Source organism: Chanos chanos, chromosome 8 (genome assembly GCF_902362185.1).
Source record: "Chanos chanos chromosome 8, fChaCha1.1, whole genome shotgun sequence".
Classification (NCBI taxonomy): domain Eukaryota; kingdom Metazoa; phylum Chordata; class Actinopteri; order Gonorynchiformes; family Chanidae; genus Chanos; species Chanos chanos.
Window position 1 is genome coordinate 47,936,255 of NC_044502.1, and position 19,016 is coordinate 47,955,270.

A 19,016-nucleotide genomic window follows, 5' to 3' on the forward strand; every position below is an offset into this window, starting at 1 on the left:
GCATGACAGCTGACATACTGAACACCAACCTCACACCCTCATGCCTGTGTGTGCGTGTGTGCATGGTTGTATGTGTATATGTGAGTGTGTGTGCGCACGTGTGTGTGTGTGTGTGCATGTGTGTGTTCATGCACTGTCGGCCAAGAGGGAATTCCTGGAAACCATCTCTAAGAGAGAGCAGCCTGTGATGTCAGAGTTGATCCTGACTGTGGTGACTGATATGATTTCAGACGTCCTGTCTCTGATGTGCCCAGAACAGTGTGCTGGTTCTGCTTTTTGTGACCATTGAGTTTCCAGCTTTACTTTGTCCATCAGACTGGTTAAAACAGCTGACAGGTGTCTCTCCATGTCTCCACCAGTGGACCTTCATGCCTTTTCCATTCACCGACGCACAGACTAAATCAGCATCTACTCACATTCATTCCCCATCAAACAGAATGAATTCAGTTCACTCCTACAGTAGATACTAACTTATCACATTAGATACTAACTTATCACATTAGATACTAACTTATCTCATTAGATACTAACTTATCACAGTAGATACTAACTTATCACATTAGATACTAACTTATCTCATTAGATACTAACTTATCACATTAGATACTAACTTATCACAGTAGATACTAACTTATCACATTAGATACTAACTTATCTCATTAGATACTAACTTATCACAGTAGATACTAACTTATCACAGTAGATACTAACTTATCTCATTAGATACTAACTTATCACATTAGATACTAACTTATCTCATTAGATACTAACTTATCACATTAGATACTAACTTATCACATTAGATACTAACTTATCACATTAGATACTAACTTATCACATTAGTTCTCACTCAAACCAAGTGACTTCAGCTTTAGTTCTGCAGTAAACCCGGTCGCAGAGGGGCATGACTGAATCCTGTGTTTGAGTTAGCGAGTGAACGCGGCCTGGGGAAAAGAGAGAGAGAGAAACGCTGGCCCAGACTATAAATAAATCAATGAATAAAGGTGAGAGGCGTGAGAGAGGAGTGAGAAGCCACGGTGCACTGTGAGTCACTGAGAGTTCTCTGGTCGTAGCCTCGCTGTCAGAAATAAACTTCCTCTGAAACACTCAAAGACCATTTCTGCCTCTGCTCTGGGGAGGTGTGAAAAAAACATGCAATTACATTCACACACACACACAACCAAACACACACACACAATCAAACACGCATGCATGCACGCACACACACACACACACACACACACACACACAGAATTTGGATTATTTGTGCAGAATCAGTTTCTTCTGGTCCTAGGTGTCTCTGAACAGGTTTAGTCCAGTGCAGGGGTGCAGAGGAGCCATCACCTCCCTGTCCGTCATCCTGAGCTGAAATTATTCAGCACTCCTCATCTCACCTCCTGCCCTCTGCAGCTCCATCCTGCAAACCCCTGAGACACACTCATTCATCCCTTCATCTCACATTTCTTCCATCCTCTCTTCTGTTCTTCTCTCTCTTCTTTCCATCCACTCTCTCTTTTCCTCCCTTCCCCTGATTTCTCTCTCTCTCAGATCTCCCTCTCATCTCGGCCTGATCTGTCGCTCACCCCGCTCCATCTCACACTTCTCCTTCTCCCTACCCGTTTACCTCTCCTCCATGACTCATCAGCTCCCTCTCTTTTTACCCTGTTTTTATTATAGAAATATTATAGAATTATTATAGAAATAACCTTCCTCTGAAACACTCAAAGACCATTTCTGCCTCTGCTCTGGGGAGGTGTGAAAAAAACATGCAATTACATTCACACACACACACACACAACCAAACACACACACACACACCAACACACACACGCACACAACCAAACACACACAGCCTTGCTTCCAATGATGAACTTAAGCTTACTTGATCATCTGACCCCATCTGACCTCTGGATCCCCAGATATCTGTGAAGTGCATGTATGTGTGTGTGTATCCGTATATGTACGTGTGAGTGAGCGTGTGTGCGTTTGAATGTAATTCCAAGTTTGTGTGTGTGTATCTATATATGTATATGTGAGTGAGCGTGTGTGCGTGTGTGTGTGTGAATGTAATTCCATGTTTGTGTGTGTGTATCTGTACATGGACATGTGAGTGAGCATGTGTGTGTGTGTGTGTGTGTGTGAATGTAATTCCATGTTTGTGTGTGTGTGTGTGTGTGTGTGTGTGTGTGTGAGCGTGTGTGTGTGTGTGTGTGTGTGAATGCAATTCCATATTTGTGTGTGTAAGAAATCCACATTCCCACATACACTCACATTCAGCAAAAAAAGTCAGATATGTAAAATATATTTATGTTAGATATTATGAAATGTGACAGCTGATCACAGACTGATTATTATTATGCAAATAATTATTTTAAAAATGTGATCTTAACATTAAATATATATATGAACTATTACTAACTGACCTTATGACCTTACATGTCCTCTTAACACAGCTCCATTTCTAGTGTCCGTAAAAATATTTAAATGATTTTTAAAACAAAACGATAAGAGTTCCCGGGGCCCTGACAGAGACATGGTGTATATTTCTGACTCTTGGGCAGGTCCAAGACACTGCACACTGCACACTGCAGCCCTGTAGCCTGGTTTCAGTTTGGGTTATATCTGTTTCGGAGGCCAGGCGGGCCTTTGCTTGGCTGTCTGTTGTCTGTGGAGCTGACTGGCCTGTCTAACACACTTAGCTCTGACACAGTTAAGAACAACGTGTTTGTAATTCAGAAGACAGATCTTCAGAAACATTTGGACACCCTCAGGTTCTTTGTCCCCCGAATTTCATTCCTTCATAAGGACACGTCTATTCACTGTCTGTTCACTGTCTGTTCACTGACTGTTCACTGTCTGTTCACTGACTGTTCACTGTCTGTTCACGGACTGTTCACTGACTGTTCACTGTCTGTTCACTGACTGTTCACTGTCTGTTCACTGACTGTTCACTGTCTATCACTGTCTGTTCACTGTCTGTTCACTGACTGTTCACTGACTGTTCACTGTCTGTTCACTGACTGTTCACTGGTATCTGTCACAGCTTTTCCCTGAGGGACTTCCTTACTCATTCCAACGCTGGACAGGAGCGGATCGTGTGTGTGTGTGTGTGTGTGTGTGTGGGTGTGTGTGTGTGTGTGTGTGTGTGTGTGTGTGTGTATGTGTGTGTGAGTGTGTGTGTGTGCGTGTGTGTATGTGTGTGTGGGTGGGTGTGTGTGGGTGGGTGTCTGTGACGTTGGAGATGGATGGAGGATGGAATGGGGTTATGGTTGGGTAGTCTTCTAGAGTGTGATAGCTCCGTCAGGGAAGGGGAATTTCATGTATAGCTGTTGTCTTAGAATGTTATATATAGCTGTGTATAGCTATTGTCTTAGAATGTTACATATAGCTGTGTATAGCTATTGTCTTAGAATGTTACATATAGCTGTGTATAGCTATTGTCTTAGAATGTTACTTGTAGCTGTGTATAGCTATTGTCTTAGAATGTTACTTGTAGCTGTTCTGTTGCTTTAGAATTGGAATATTACATGTAGCTGTTCTATTGCTTTAGAATTAGAATATTAAATGTAGCTGCTCTATTGCTTTAGAATTAGAAGGTTATATTGTCATTTATTTATGAAAATAGCAACACACTATACCTTACATTCCTGTACAGCACATATGCTTGTGTGTGTGTGTATGTTCACACCCATGTGTGTGTGTGATGTGTATTAATTCAGCCAATGAACGAGTTGCTTTCTGATACAAAGATTGAGAGAGAGAGAGAGAGACGGGTCAGTGTTGGGGAACAGGTTGTGTAATCTGGGCGTCAGCCCCTATAAATGCCGATATCCCCTCCAGAGCAACAGTGATGTCAGTACTATGGGACACACCCGAGCTGGCAGAGTGATACCGCACTCTTCAGAGAAAATGTAGGGACAACTGGAACCTTCCAAGACACACGCACGCACACACACACACACACACACACACACACACACACACACACACAAGCGCGCACACACACACACACAAACATACACACACACACACACACGCGCGCGGGCGCGCACACACACACATGCAAACACACGCAGACACACACACACATACACACACCCACACATGCAAACACACGCACACACACATACACACACACACACACACGCACACATACACACAGACTGGGACTTCCTCCCGGTGCTCAGTCCAGAGCTCCTCTTAATCTCGAACAAACGAAAAAACCCAAGGAGACTCAGCTTTATACTATTTTACATTTACAAAAAAATCCCAGATCTTTAATCTCTGACAATTTAATCCCAGATCTTTAATCTCTGACAATTTAATCCCAGATCTTTAATCACTGACAATTTAATCCCAGATCTTTAATCTCTGACAATTTAATCCCAGATCTTTAATCACTGACAATTTAATCCCAGATCTTTAATTACTGACAATTTAATCGCAGATCTTTAATCTCTGACAATTTAATCCCAGATCTTTAATCTCTAACAATCCATACGTAGGATGCAGTAAGTACACCTGAGCCGTACTGAACTGGACTGAGCCGTACTGAACTGGACTGAGCCGTACTGAACTGGACTGAACCAGACATGTTAATTACAGCCCTCACTGTTGTTTTTGAGTCTCTCTACCACACAACCCTAACACTAACCCTAACCCTAACCTGAACCTGAACCCTAACCCTAACCTTAACCCTAACCAGACACATTCACACACAACCTCAGGCATACAGACACATTCACACACAACCGCACGCATACAGACACATTCACACACAACCTTAGGCATAAAAATACATTCACACACAGCCTCAGGCATAAAAACACATTCACACACAACCTCAGGCATAAAAACACATTCACACACAACCTCAGGCATACAGACACAGAGACACTTCACAGTCTCTGACACACATGTGGCATAAATCTATACAGACGACAGAGATGATACTAACCAGCAGCAGCAATATACACTCGCCGTAAACACACACACACTCACCCAATTTGCCTGTTGGTGGAGGGAGCCTGGGTGATGACTGAACTGGACTGGGGTGAGGGTAGAGCCTGCTGGATCACTATACTGGAGTCATGACTGGACATTCGTGCATGTGACTGGGAGTGCTGGTTAGGGCCTGTTGGCCCATGCAGAGAGATGTTCTACAGAGAGAGAGAGAGAGAGAGAGAGAGAGAGAGAGAAAGAGGGGGTGGAGGGAAACACATCAGCAGAGAGTCACTATGATCAGGAGTCAGACTTGCTGAGCTACTGGACTGGTTTCCATGACCACTATACCAGGTAATCTTATCCAGTCACCTACAAAACTGGGTCTTTCTCACATTTGTTTTTTTTTTTTTAAATACATCCACATCTACTGAGTGAAGAGGACAGAGCCTCAAAGACCTGATCTGTCGTGATAATAATGACTTCACTCAGTTTTGCTTTACTCATACAGCACACTCTCTCTCTCTCTTACACACACACACACACACACTCATGCACACACACAGACACACACGCGCGCACACATACACACACGCTCACACACACACGTGCGCGCACGCTCACACACACACACACATCACACATACATGCTCACACACACACACACACACACACCTGCATGTGTGTGGAGGTGGTCTGACGCCTGCATGGTAGGAGCATCTATAATGGGGTTTTGTGGTCAGATCTATGAGAACTGTTCCTCATTTTGCCCTATGTGTCAAACCAATGCATTCGATAAACAGTGTACCTCTGTGTGTGTGTGTGTCTGTGTGTGTGTGTGTGTGCCTATAAGACAGAAGAGGGCTAAAGACAAGCACATTCCCCAGGCAAAGAACAAACACACACATACACACACACACATATGCACACGCACACGCACGCACTCTCACACACACACACACACACACACACATATGCACACGCACACGCACGCACTCTCACACACACACACACACACACACACACACACACATACACACACGCACACACACACACACACACATATACACACATATGGGTCAAATGCAGAAGATGAATTTCAACCTACTGTGTACTGTGTATAGGATGTGTACTGTGTATAGGATGACAATAAAGGATTTCATTTCATTTTCACACAGGCACACCCACACACACACATACACACACACATACGTGCACACGCGCACACACACACTCACGCTCAGGTCAGGACATATTGGGAGAGTAGTGGTTTCTGGGTAATGGAATGGTGATTTATGGGTAATGGAGTGGTGGTTTATGGGTAATGGAGTTGTGATTTATGTGATGGCATTGTGTTTATGTTCGGTTAACAGTCTGAAGTTTTTATGGAAGAAACGGGAAAGAGCGAGATCTGCTACACACACACACACACACACACACACTCCAAAGCCGGGCTTCAAACCAGAATTTTTTCTTTTAATCGGTTCATTCCGAGCAGAATCGGTACTTTAACATTCCCGGATTTGTGTTCCACCTTAAAATTATCGTTCCCGAATTGGTTAGAACCAAATGAAATACCAGTTAATAACGTTCCATGCAGGGCTGTGTGGTATGACAACATGTAACTTTTGGACGGTATAAAAGTGTCTATTGATAGATATTTTACTCTATAGTCTCTATCGCTAATGTCGCAAAACATTACAAAACTGCATCACTAACTGGGAGCACTATAGTCCAATCTGTCCTCAGTCTGAAAATCCACTGTGGTCACTGAAGGTCAGGTTTGTTCTCCATCAGAGCAGGATCTAGGTAATGCTTTGCTTTTAATTTGCCTGAGTAGCTGCGTTTTTTTGTTTACTCTATTGTTGGTAGGTTACATTGGGTTTTCTCTTGTTTGCTTAGGATTCACTGTCAGTTTATAACTGTGTGTCCTGTTTGGTAGCGTCACTAGTTTACATGACTTGGAAGTTTTAGTTAATGTTGCATCAGCTGTTGAGTTTCTGATTTGCGTTTGTTTGTTAGTTTGTTAGCTTTGATCTGGCTCCTAGAGGGCGGGGCTATAGCCAGCCCGTGAGCCGCGAGCGTCGTGAGCCACGAGGCTCTTTAGAAGTACAGTCAGCCCTGGGTATCCGCAGGGGATTGGTTCCAGGACTCCCGCGGATACCAAAATCCACAGATGCTCAAGTCCCTCATATAAAATGCGTATATGCACATGCTCCTACACTTTAAATCAAGCTTGTCAAAATCCAGTCCTGGAGGGCCATGGTCCCACTGTTTTTCTTGTCGACCAACTAAATCTTAAAGAAATCAATAATTTTACACAAAATATTGGTTTAAAAATAATTTTATTGCTTCTGCCAAAAAAAGAAAGTCTTAAGAGTCAGAACTCCGTCCATAACAACAGTCTGTTATTTATTGCAGCGCTCTGCTATTCATGAATAACAGACCATAGGGTGCCGTAACTGACCTATTAGAATCGAGTATCCAACAAAGCTGTGTAATAAATGGAATAGATACATAGTTCTTTTTGGAACTTTCTGGATTTTTTTTCCCCTGAATAGTTTCGATCTGCGGTTGGCTGAATCCGCAGAAGCAGATCCCACGAAGGCTGACTGTAGAGTTTCTGACACACTACATGACCTTCAAAACCATTAGGTCGCTGTACTGTTCACACTACATGACCTTCAAAACCGTTAGGTCGCTGTACTGTTCACACTACATGACCTTCAAAACCGTTAGGTCGCTGTACTGTTCACACTACATGACCTTCAAAATCGTTAGGTCGCTGTACTGTTCACACTACATGACCTTCAAAACCGTTAGGCCGCTGTACTGTTCACACTACATGACCTTCAAAACCGTTAGTTCGCTGTACTGTTCACACTACATGACCTTCAAAACCGTTAGGTCGCTGTACTGTTCACACTACACAACTTCTTGTCTTGTAATTGGGAATCTTGAAGTCGTTGTGGTTTGGATACTACTTGACTGATCAGCGACAGGGGGTCACGCATTATAAGATCTCTCACCAGGAGGAATCTCTGACGAGTTTGTCTGATCTCCAAACTACGTTTTGTCATGAAAACACACGCGAGAAGTGACATGGGAGATGTGACAATACCATAGATGATAGATAGATACTTTATTAATCCCAAAGGAAATGTAGGATTCCAGTTTTAGAAAATTTAGATACCATGCACGAGACAGGGATCTATTTCCTCCAAAAATATATGCCAGCAAAAAGCAAGCGATCCAAGTTTTTGTGTGCTGATTTGGAAGGAAGAAAAAGGAAAGAATAACTCCTCCCCCGGGTTTACCCTTATTCCCGTCTTATGCTCCCACTGGCTGTAGCTCGTCGCCGCACTCACTGCCAGTCACAACACTTTTCACACTAGGATTTGGACTCCCCGACAGGTCCAGATATTTAGCCTGCTGGAATCTCTTGGGCATCTGCGAGGCATCGGCGGGTGTCGTTGATGACATCTTTGAACAGTTCTGAGCAGTCCTGAGCGAACGCCGATTTGTCTTTGGCAAATGGAAAATCAGGGATAAAATCGCGTAGTGTGAACTTAGTATAAGCAGCAGCTAGAGTGGTCTAGTCTTCCTTGTCTCGTAGAGTGAAGACTTGGTCGGACTAAGACAAGGGAGTCTACTCACGGGAGTCCACCGAGGAAGGACGATGAGGGATACTACTGCGGTTTACTCGCTAGCTACCCTGTGGTCAGATTTTCTCTCAGTCCCCATGCACTAGTTGTTGTGTTATTTTTCTGATTCATTCATCCATTTGTATATCTATCTGAGTTTGTGCTAATAAGCCTTATTGTTCTGCATCATCTTGACCCTCTCCCTCACATACGCTAATCATGTGCAATCTACCCATTCCTGTCTGAGTCTCCCTTCACAATCTTCGCAGGCAACGACCTATGCAACCTCGCAGTTGTAACCTGTCTAACCTTATTCATCCGCCTCATTCTGCTGATACTACTGTTGTCATTTCAGGTGGCCCCTGGATCTGCCGGTCGGCGGTACAGAAGGCCGACTTCATCTCTGCTAAGGCCTCCATGCTGTCTATTCACTTCCTGGCCCTCACTGAGACGTGGATCAGACCAGAGAACACAGCCACAGTCTCCTCCCCCTCCTCCAGACCTTCAGCTTCACCCTAGTGGAGTCCCCACCAACACACAAGGCTGGCAACCAGCTGGACCTTGACTTCACTAGGGGCTGCCCTGCTCCTGATCTCACAGTCACTCCTCTCCACACCTCTGATCACTTCTTCCTATCCTTCTCCCTCCCAGTCATATCCTCCCCTAAATCCTCTGCTCCCACCCCATCAGTGTCAGCTCAGCGTAACCTTCACACCCTCTCCTCTAGTGCCTTCTCTTCTGCTGTCTGTTCTTCTGCTGAATCCTTCTCACTTCTCTCTGTTGAGGAGAAATCCTCTACTGACCTTCCTGGACTCCCTCTGTCCCCCAGTCCGTGGCCGACCGACTGTATCCGTGCTGACAGAGCCAAACTTCGCACGGCTGAAAGGAGATGGCGGAAATGAAAATCTCTCTCCACTCTCTTCTCCTTTCCCTCTCCTCTACCCTGCCCTCCACCAAGTCTGCCCTCTTCCACTCCAGGATCCACTCCGCCTCCTCTAACCCTCACAAACTCTTCTCTACATTTTCCTCTCTCCTCCTCCTCCTCCCTCGTCCCTCTCTGCTGATGACTTTGTCTCCTTCTTTGAGAAGAAGGTTAAAGACATCTGCAACTCCTTCCCCTCATCTCCTCCCATTTCAGATCCCGTACCTACTGTCTCTCCCACTACCTTCTCCTCCCTCTCCCCCCTAACTGACTCTGAGGTTCTACTAATAAAATCCCACCGTCCCACTACCTGTCCTCTTGATCCTATCCCTTCCTCTCTCTTTCAGTCCATCTCTGAGGACGTTCTTCCCTCTATTTCTTCCTTAATCAACAGATCACTGTCTACTGGTATAGTTCCCTCTGTTCTGAAGAGGGCACGGGTCATGCCACTGCTGAAGAAACCCACTTTTAAATACAGCTACCATTTCTCTCTGAAACCCTCAAATCCGCTGTCTATAATCAACTCTCTCCCTGTCTCCGCCAGAATAACCTCCTGGACCCAAACCAGTCGGGATTCAAAGCTGGCCATTCCTCTGATATGATCCTCGCAGTCACAGAACAGCTTCACTTGGCCAGGGCAAAGTCGCTCAGCTCTGTCCTTATACTTCTCAACTTTTCTGCAGCATTCAGCACTGTGAACCACCAGATTCCTCTCTTATCCCTTGTTGGGATGAGCATCTCAGGATCTACGCTCACATGGTTAGAAGCCTATGTGTCTGACCATTCTTACCAGGTATCTTGGGGGGAATCAGTCTCCTCCCTCACCCTTTCCAGGCCGGGGTCCCACATGGTTCCATACTTGGCCCCACTCCTTTTCTCCCTTTACACTAAATCACCTGGACAAGTTATCTCTGTCCACAGTCTTTCCTACCACTGCTTCTTCTCTTTCTCTCTCTCTCTCTCTGACTCACAAGTCCAGCCACACATTGCAGCCTGTCTAGCCGACATTGCCTCCTGGATGTCCACCTACCATCTCAAGCTCAGTCTGGAGAAGACTGAATTTCTCTCTTTCCCGGCAAAGAACTCCCAAATGATCGATGCTCTGATCAGCATTGAGGGATCCGTGGTGTCCCCCTCCAGGTCAGTCAAAAACCTTGGTGTGATCTTGGACGACCAGCTGAACTTCTCTTCGTGGTGGTCACCCAATCCTGCATATTCTCCCTCTACAACATCTTGAGGATGTTGTAGAGGGACTAACCCTAACCCTAACCCTAGTCTCTATGTGAAGGCAAGACTTTTGGAAGCAGTGGGAAACCCCCTCCCTCAACTCCTGGACATCTCCAAAGAAACTGGATTCTGACTTAAGCAAGTTAGACCACTCTGACATCAAACCCAGGCATACAGACAGAAAGAGAATTCACGGTGTGTATATGTGTGTGTGTGTGTGTGTGTGTGTCTGCGCATGTGTGTGCATGCGTATGTGTGCGTGTCACTCAGTCACCCACCTGTTTGGTGTCCTCTTCATCATGTGTCTTACAGAAGTCCTGCTCTATAGAGCAGTCCAGCTCACTGAAAAGCCCAACTTCCTCACAGTTCTTTAGGAAACGGGTTGGCGTTGGAGTCTGATCTGAGATCAGAGAAGCACAGACTTAACACAACAGCTGACATCTGATGTTGAAATCACATCCATTACCATTACTATTGCAACTATAATTACTATTAACATTACTGTTGTAATTACCATTAACACTATAACTACCATTACGATTACCACTATTATTATCATTACCACTTTAACTACCATTACAATTCCCACTATAATTACCATTACCACTATAACTACCATTACGATTACCACTATAATTATCATTACCACTATAACTACCATTACAATTCCCACTATAATTACCATTACGATTACCACTATAATTATCATTACCACTATAACTACCATTACAATTCCCACTATAATTACCATTACCACTATAACTACCATTACGATTACCACTATAATTATCATTACCACTATAACTACCATTACGATTCCCACTATAATTACCATTACCACTATAACTACCATTACAATTACGACTATAATTACATTTCCACTATAACTACCATTACAATTACACTATAATTACTATTACTGCTATAATTACCATTATCATTACCACTATAATTACCATTACCACTATAACTACCATTACCATTACAACCATCATTACAACTACCATTACCACTGTAGTTATTATTACCATTTGCACTACAATTACCATTACCATCATTACTATAACTACCATTATCAATACCACTATAATTATCATTACAACTTTAACTACCATTACCATTATAATTACCATTACCACTGCTTCTATTTATCAAATAATAATAATAATAATAATAATAATAATAATAATAATAATAATACTTTATTTGTATAGCACTTTTCATACAAAGAATGTAGCTCAAAGTGCTTTTACATATCGGCAGAAAGAAAATAACAATAATAATGATAATAATAAAAAGTAATAAAATAAATAAAATGGTAGTAAATAGACCACACAATAAAGAAGCAAGGATAAACCACATAATTCAGGGGACATAAAACAGGAGAGATTGTCAAAATTAATAAATAAAACAGTTTAGAGTAAAATAATTAAAAGAATCGATTAAATGAAATAAAAAAAAGAATTTAAAAAAATGAGGAATGGATAAAATGAATAACCATTAAAACAAAAGAGAAAATTGCTAATAGTACGCTAGACTAAAAAGGTATGTTTTTAGTTGCCGTTTAAAACTGTCCACTGATCCTGCCTCTCTAATACTTCTTGGTAGGGTGTTCCACAGTTTAGGTGCATAGTGGATAAAAGCAGCTTCCCCAATTTTATTTTTGGGGACTTTTGGAATGTTTAAAAGACCTGCCATAGAGGACCTAAGGGCTCATGAAGGAACATAAAACGACAGAGAATCGGTAATGTAAGAGGGTGCTAAACCATTAAGAGCTTTGTACACAAGTAGAAGGACTTTAAAATCAATTCTAAAAGATACAGGGAGCCAATGCAGTGCAGCTAAAACAGGAGTAATATGCTCTCTCTTCTTTGTTTTTGTTAAAAGTCTAGCAGCAGAGTTCTGAATTAGCTGTAGATTCTCAATTGACTTCTTTGGAAGACCAATAAAAAGAGCATTACAGTAGTCCAGTCTACTTGAAATAAAAGCATGAATGAGCTTCTCAGCATCATGTTGAGTTAAAAATGGGCGTGCTCTGGCAATATTTCTTAAAGCATTAAAAATCTACAGCTACATTAAGTGCCAACCGTACCAAAGCTAATACAGCAGCCATAGCTAGCTAGAAACTGTTGGAAATGTAAGCTAGTGCCTTTAATTTTGTTATTTTCTCCACATTAACCAGCACATTAGCTCTGCTCGGCTTACAGTGGCAAGCAGCTAGGCACAACGTCTTTTGCTTCTAAGCTGTTCAGACAGTAGATAGACAGACAAGTGGTTAGACCAGAGACATTCAGGGAAACATACTTCTGTCTCTAAAATGACCTGTCAGTAGATAGCTTGCAAGCTATGAATTTAGACATCATATCACAAACATGCACATTTCACAAGCTTTAGTCAGGACCCCTCCATTCATTGGGGCTGCACACTTCTGCTCTTGGCTACATGTAAGAGTTACGATGCCCCCACGCAGTTCTGCAGGCAAACTGAAATGGTATGTATGACTAAAGTCAGAAAAAACACAGATCTAGATAAACAAGTATTTTGTGTATTTTTAAAAAAATATTTATCAAGAATTTGTATCTTAGAGGTGCAGAAGCGCACTGCATTCACAATAGAAAAAATAATTAGACACCTTATCTTGTAATTATGAGAAAAGATCTTGTAATTATGAGATCAGGATGTCCTAATTATGAATGTAGCCACCCAACCTCCCCATCTGTAGCACCCGAACTAGTAAATTATAAAATTCTGGAAATATGGTGGCTCAGTAAAAATACTGAATTAATACTAATTATCTTTTAAAAAATTAACTGGAAAGTGTCGAAAAAAGTTAAAAGTTGCCAGTAAAGGTTGAGAGCGATACATGGGCAAACCAAAAATAATAAGGTGGTTTTCAATCCTGAAATGAAGTGTGTGTTATTGCTGATAAACTGTTCGGTTTATAGCAAAGTGCATAAACAGCTTATGCCAGCAGTGAATTTTGTGCTTAAGCTACACTGAATCTTTGCAGAACAAAACAGTGCAGCACTTCAGTAACATTATTAGAAGTATGGGCTAACTCTCCGTCTCTCAGTGAAAACACTGTGCCTTGTCTGTACCGTGAAATGTTTACACATGAGGAGTACAGATCTGGCATTGCTAGAAGTGAATTTTCAAAATGTATAGTGTGGCAGGGGAAGACTCATTAATATTCGTAAAAGAAGCGCTACCAGAACGTTGTAACGGCCAATCGGGCAGCGCTTCTTTTAGGAATATTAATGAGTCTTCAACTGCCACACTACACATTTTGAAAATTCGCTTGCAGGAAAATGTAACATGGTGAGCGCATGCTTCTGATATTGCATGTGTGCCGCGGATCGGGCTAGCTACATTTCATAATTAGGAGATCCTGATCTCGTCATCACGAGAACTTTTCTCGTAATTCTGAGATTTTTTCTTGTAATTATGAGATCTTTTCTCGTAATTACACGTTAACGTGTCTAATTTTTTTTTCTTTTGTGAATGCAGTGTGCTTCTGTACAGTGGAGACAAATCAGAATGTTTCTCTAGAAATGTACTTAAGTAAAAGCAACATAACATACAGTTTCCACTCTCAGAGTGAAAAGACACTTGGTGCCGTCGCAGAGATGATCTATTTAGTGACACACAGCTCATATTAGAGCTAAAAACTTTAGACTGCACACTAGAGGTGTACAGAGACATAATGGGTAATCTCTATCTGTAGCTGTATCTGTATGTGTATCTGTCTCTGTCTCTGTCTCTGTATCTGTTCAACCAATAAAATGATCTGTCTCTGTATCTGTATTCAGACAGTAGACTGGAAGTGGGCGTGGTTTATCCCGGAAGTTGTGTCAATTGGGCAAATGTTGTATTTCCTGACCTAATATTCATTGGCAGTGCAATTTTTGTGCCTTCAAAGCATCAAACTGATTTAATATTGGCATATGATTAATTATGAAATATATTTCCACATCCTCATAATGTACTTCTCATCTCTCTCTCTCTCTTTTTTAAAATGTTTCTCTTTAACTAAACTAAGCTTTATGAACTGTCTGAACCCCCCCCCCCCCCCACCACCACCACTCCTTTAACTGGAAGACACTGACCAATCAGAAACTGAAAAAAAAAAGTTTTATAAATCGAAAGATTCCTGTGATGCTGCTTTCGTGATTCCTGATGTGTTAATGTTACTGCAGTTTGTTAGGGAAATGTGAATTACTATTTTAAAACAGTAGTTTGCTCTGACTCAGTGGGGGCGACTCCAGAATATAGCGATCGCTTTTCAGTAATGTGTCGTAAATGAAACGACTTTCGACTGGACTGTTTTTTTTAATGGAGGAAATTAACACATACAGCTAAAAACTACAGGTAGCTGGCTTCCACACCTGACTCGGTGGGGGCGACTCCAGAATATAGCGATCACTTTTCGGTAATGTTTAGGAAATGAGATGACTAATAAAAACAAAGTCCTGTGTTTCAAACAGAGTGGGCGTTTTTATCTTGTGCCCCCCCCCACAATGATATGAATCAATTTGAAGAAACATAGCAGGTGATGCACAGACATGTCAATCATGTTTTTTTTCCTGAATAATAAGCAACCGTGGGTAGAAAAAAATATCTGTTTTCATCGCATTATTTGTGCTTTCACAAATAACATATTCGGATTCGGGTAGGGTACATCCCTGCTGCACACCCAAAACTTGCATGAGAGCTAAAAACTGTGCACCCCAAATATCTAAATACATATTTAGCTAAAGGTCTAAACTCCTCTAAGTGACTGACAGAATCTGAGCTGTCTCACTGTGACAGACAGAGAGAGAGACAGAGAGAGAGAGGGGGGGGGGGTTCCAAGTGTAAGAAAACTCGTGGTGAATGAGAAACTTGATGCTGTAATCTGATCAGCCACTCTGACCAGAGTAAATTATGAAGGAGGCTGAATCACTGCTGCTATAGAGCACACAGCCACTGCTCAGAACCCACTGCCTGCCTCACCCTCACATGTCTCAGCTTTAGCATCCACACACAAGTTTAGATTTCAAATACATACAGAATCTGCACATTCAGATCTCCAAATATTTGATATAACTTAATAATGTCTGAACATCTGTGTCTGGTAGAAAACCACACAGTTCAGTTTCATACGGACACAGAGTCCAAACAGAGTCACGTCCTTTGGATAAAACCATCTGCATAATGAATACTGTGAATGAAATTCTGTTTCTCACCGCTGAAACTACCACTCAACCACCTGAAAAGTCTAATTTTGTCTAATTTTCATCAAACTGTGTGAGTTTGTGTGTGTGTGTGCGTAGATATGTGCGTGTGTGTGTGGGTGTGGATGTGTATATGTGTGTGTGTGCGCGTATGTGTGTGTGGGTGTATGTGGTGTGTATGTGTGTGTGCATATATGGTGCGTGTCTGCGTGTGTGTGTGTGTGCGCGCGCGCGTGTGTGCATGTAGATGTGTGTGTGCGGAGTGATAGAAAGGGGATTACTGTGAGTGAAATGGAGGACAGTATCAACATAGTTCCAGCCCCAGAGATCTGCATTACGAACCCCAGTAACTCTCCACCCCAGCAGACATGCAGCTAATCCTCAGCGTCTAATCAAAGACAGACTCCATCTGTAACTCTGCGCCTGTGTCAAAACTCTGCCCTAAACCAGCGCTCTCTCACCTGACAGCACGTTATCATTCTTAATAGAAGGGAACTTCAGTGTCATCTCATGCTTGTGTCTGTGGATTATAAGGTGGTCCTCTGTGGGGAATCTCTGTGAGTGAAAACAAACAGACATCAGGTGGGTTCAGACTTTCATTCAAACAGCAATGTTTCCACAGTGATATGTTGATTACATACAAATTATCAAGTTCCCGAAAACAGTGCTGTGTCTGACCTAACATATGCCCCTTGAGAAAGACAGAGAGAGAGAGAGAGAGAGAGAGAGAGAGGGAAAGGAGGGGAAGAGGAAGGTGTGGGTTTTGTGTGGGAGGGAGAGAGAGAGAGAGTTTCCTTCGGGGAAATAGGTCCACTTTGACTGAATGGGAGAAATCCAGTGATACGTCTCTGATCTAAATTTAAAACATGTAAAATAAACCTACATGCATGAGAGCAAGATTCTCTTTTCTCTTGCCTTTTAAATGGTGATTTGATTTAGTTTGGATTTGCTGCTGACTGGCCTTATAGCCCAAGTCATGCAATGCTGGTTAGATCACCAACTGAGGCAGGATTACACATTACAAAATATCATCTTTAACAGGAAAATTATTATTGTTCTGAATAAAATGTAAGGTAATTATATCATATTATAATATTGTTATGCATAGTGATATTATAATATTGTAGAAAAATCATTTCAATAAGCTTCATAAATTAATTTCATCTGGACAAGCTGAATGAATTAAAGTTAATGTGTGTGTGTGTGTGTGAACAAATCATGTGAACAGACCTAACCTCTCAGTAAAGAGCACATTAATTTACACACACAATCTGTTCAAAAAGAACAGAGACAGCAAATGTCTATGGCTTCACAAATAGTACCCCCCCCGTCTCTCTCTCTCTCCCCCTCTCTCTCTCTCCCCCTCTCTCTCTCTTCCCAGATACACTCACCTGAGAGCAGCCCGGGGCGCTGCACACAAACGGCCTTTCCTGCTCAGAGTTCATTACTGTCAGCGGCTCTCCACATAAACCTGTCGACAGAGACACGCAGACAACATCAGCTTCCCCTACTGGCTCTGAGTCTTTCTCACATAATGCTGTACGCTAGTGATAGTCCTGATACTGATCTTCTCTGTCTATGGGTTCAGAGTGGATAAATTCCATAGTACTGAGGTGGAGAGAGACAGACAGAGAGAGAGAGAGAGAGAGAGAGAGAGTGGAGTAAAAGTTGAGGTAACATTGAGAGTTAGCTTGACCCTGAGATATCACACCATGTCTCTGTCTCTGACCACAGCACAAGGTGTAAACTATCTCTTGCCACCTCAGCCAGGTAACGCGGCACTTAGGTCAGTTAATCAGCGACCTGTCAGTCAATGCCAGCTCGTACCGGTTCCTCAGACCGGACAATACTGGCGCAGACAAGAGCGTGTCCTTGGACTTCTATCTAAGGTCAGTTCTGCTCTCATGTGTTTTGTCTCTGTATGAAACTCTGCATCATAGAGCTTTCACCAGACTCAGTACACCACACACTGCCCTGGGTTTAAGAGTTTAGCTTTCTTCCCTAACCCTAACCCTAACTTCTGTTACACAATACTGCTAGAGTTTTGAACAACAGTTTAACAAGTGGTTAATATTTTTCTTACCTATCATTGAAAAAGACATTGCATTAGCACAGACTGTATGGCATGTGCAGAAGCAGCCTTTATCTTGTGGTGACAGTGAACCAAGTGATCGCTGGGAGCTGTGAACCGTTAGACCTGACGTGGAATAGAGTGTGTGTGTGTGTGTGCGTGCATGTCATAGTCTGTTTTCACACGTACTGACTGACCAATCAGACCATTTCCTCTATATGTTGATGCTTCTCCATAAGCTACTTCCTCTCCTCAGTACCCACGCTGTGGCTGTCCAGCCCAGCAAGAGTGAGCTGAGTGTGTGTGTGTGTGTGTGTGTGTGTGTGTGTGGGGTAGGTGAAGTAATTTCTATTTCTAGTCATGATGATGATACGGAGGGGAGTGTTGGCATGTTAGCAGAAAGGCCCAGACCCCTTCTCTATATGCCCAGGTCTTATGTAAGTGTGTGTGTGTGTGTGTGTGTGTGTGTGTGTGTGTGTGCGCTTGTGTGAGTGTGTGTGTGTGGGTGTGTGAATAGAGACAGGCTTAAGGCTCCAGACTTGCAGCAGCACCTGCATTTCCACCCAAAACCAAGAGCCACTGAACCAACAGAGCTGGTTTGGATTTGTGGATTTGTGATAAGTGGTTTTATGTTGACTTTCTCAGGGCACATTGGAGTGATCATACATGTAAGACACATGAAGTTCATAGTGAGATATGACACACAGTGCCTGCAACTGTTCATGTTTTATTACAGCCTTCTGAAGGAGTGTAGCCAAATACTGTATAGTTATGCCAGTGTAGTTATATTGTATAGTTATGTCAGTGTAGTTATATTGTATAGTTATATTGTATAGTTATGTCAGTGTAGTTATATTGTATAGTTATGTCAGTGTAGTTATATTGTATAGTTATATTGTATAGTTATGTAAGTGTAGTTATATTGTATAGTTATGTCAGTGTAGTTATATTGTATAGTTATGCCAGTGTAGTTATACTGTATAGTTATGCCAGTGTAG

At 42.4% G+C, this 19,016-nt stretch overlaps 1 protein-coding gene across 1 annotated transcript in view; it reads right to left on the reverse strand.

Moving 5' to 3' along the window:
• Positions 1-17,401, reverse strand: part of creb5b (cAMP responsive element binding protein 5b) — a 51,654-nt gene extending 34,253 nt beyond the window's left edge. Inside the window, exons 1-4 of the mRNA XM_030782607.1 lie at positions 17,339-17,401; positions 16,409-16,502; positions 11,013-11,134; positions 5,002-5,159 (exon numbers count right to left, since the gene is read on the reverse strand). Of these exons, the coding sequence (XP_030638467.1) occupies positions 5,002-5,159; positions 11,013-11,134; positions 16,409-16,502; positions 17,339-17,392 (428 nt within the window). The 5' untranslated portion in view covers positions 17,393-17,401. The remainder of the gene's footprint in view (positions 1-5,001; positions 5,160-11,012; positions 11,135-16,408; positions 16,503-17,338) is intronic.
• Between the last annotated feature and the right edge of the window lie 1,615 nt (positions 17,402-19,016).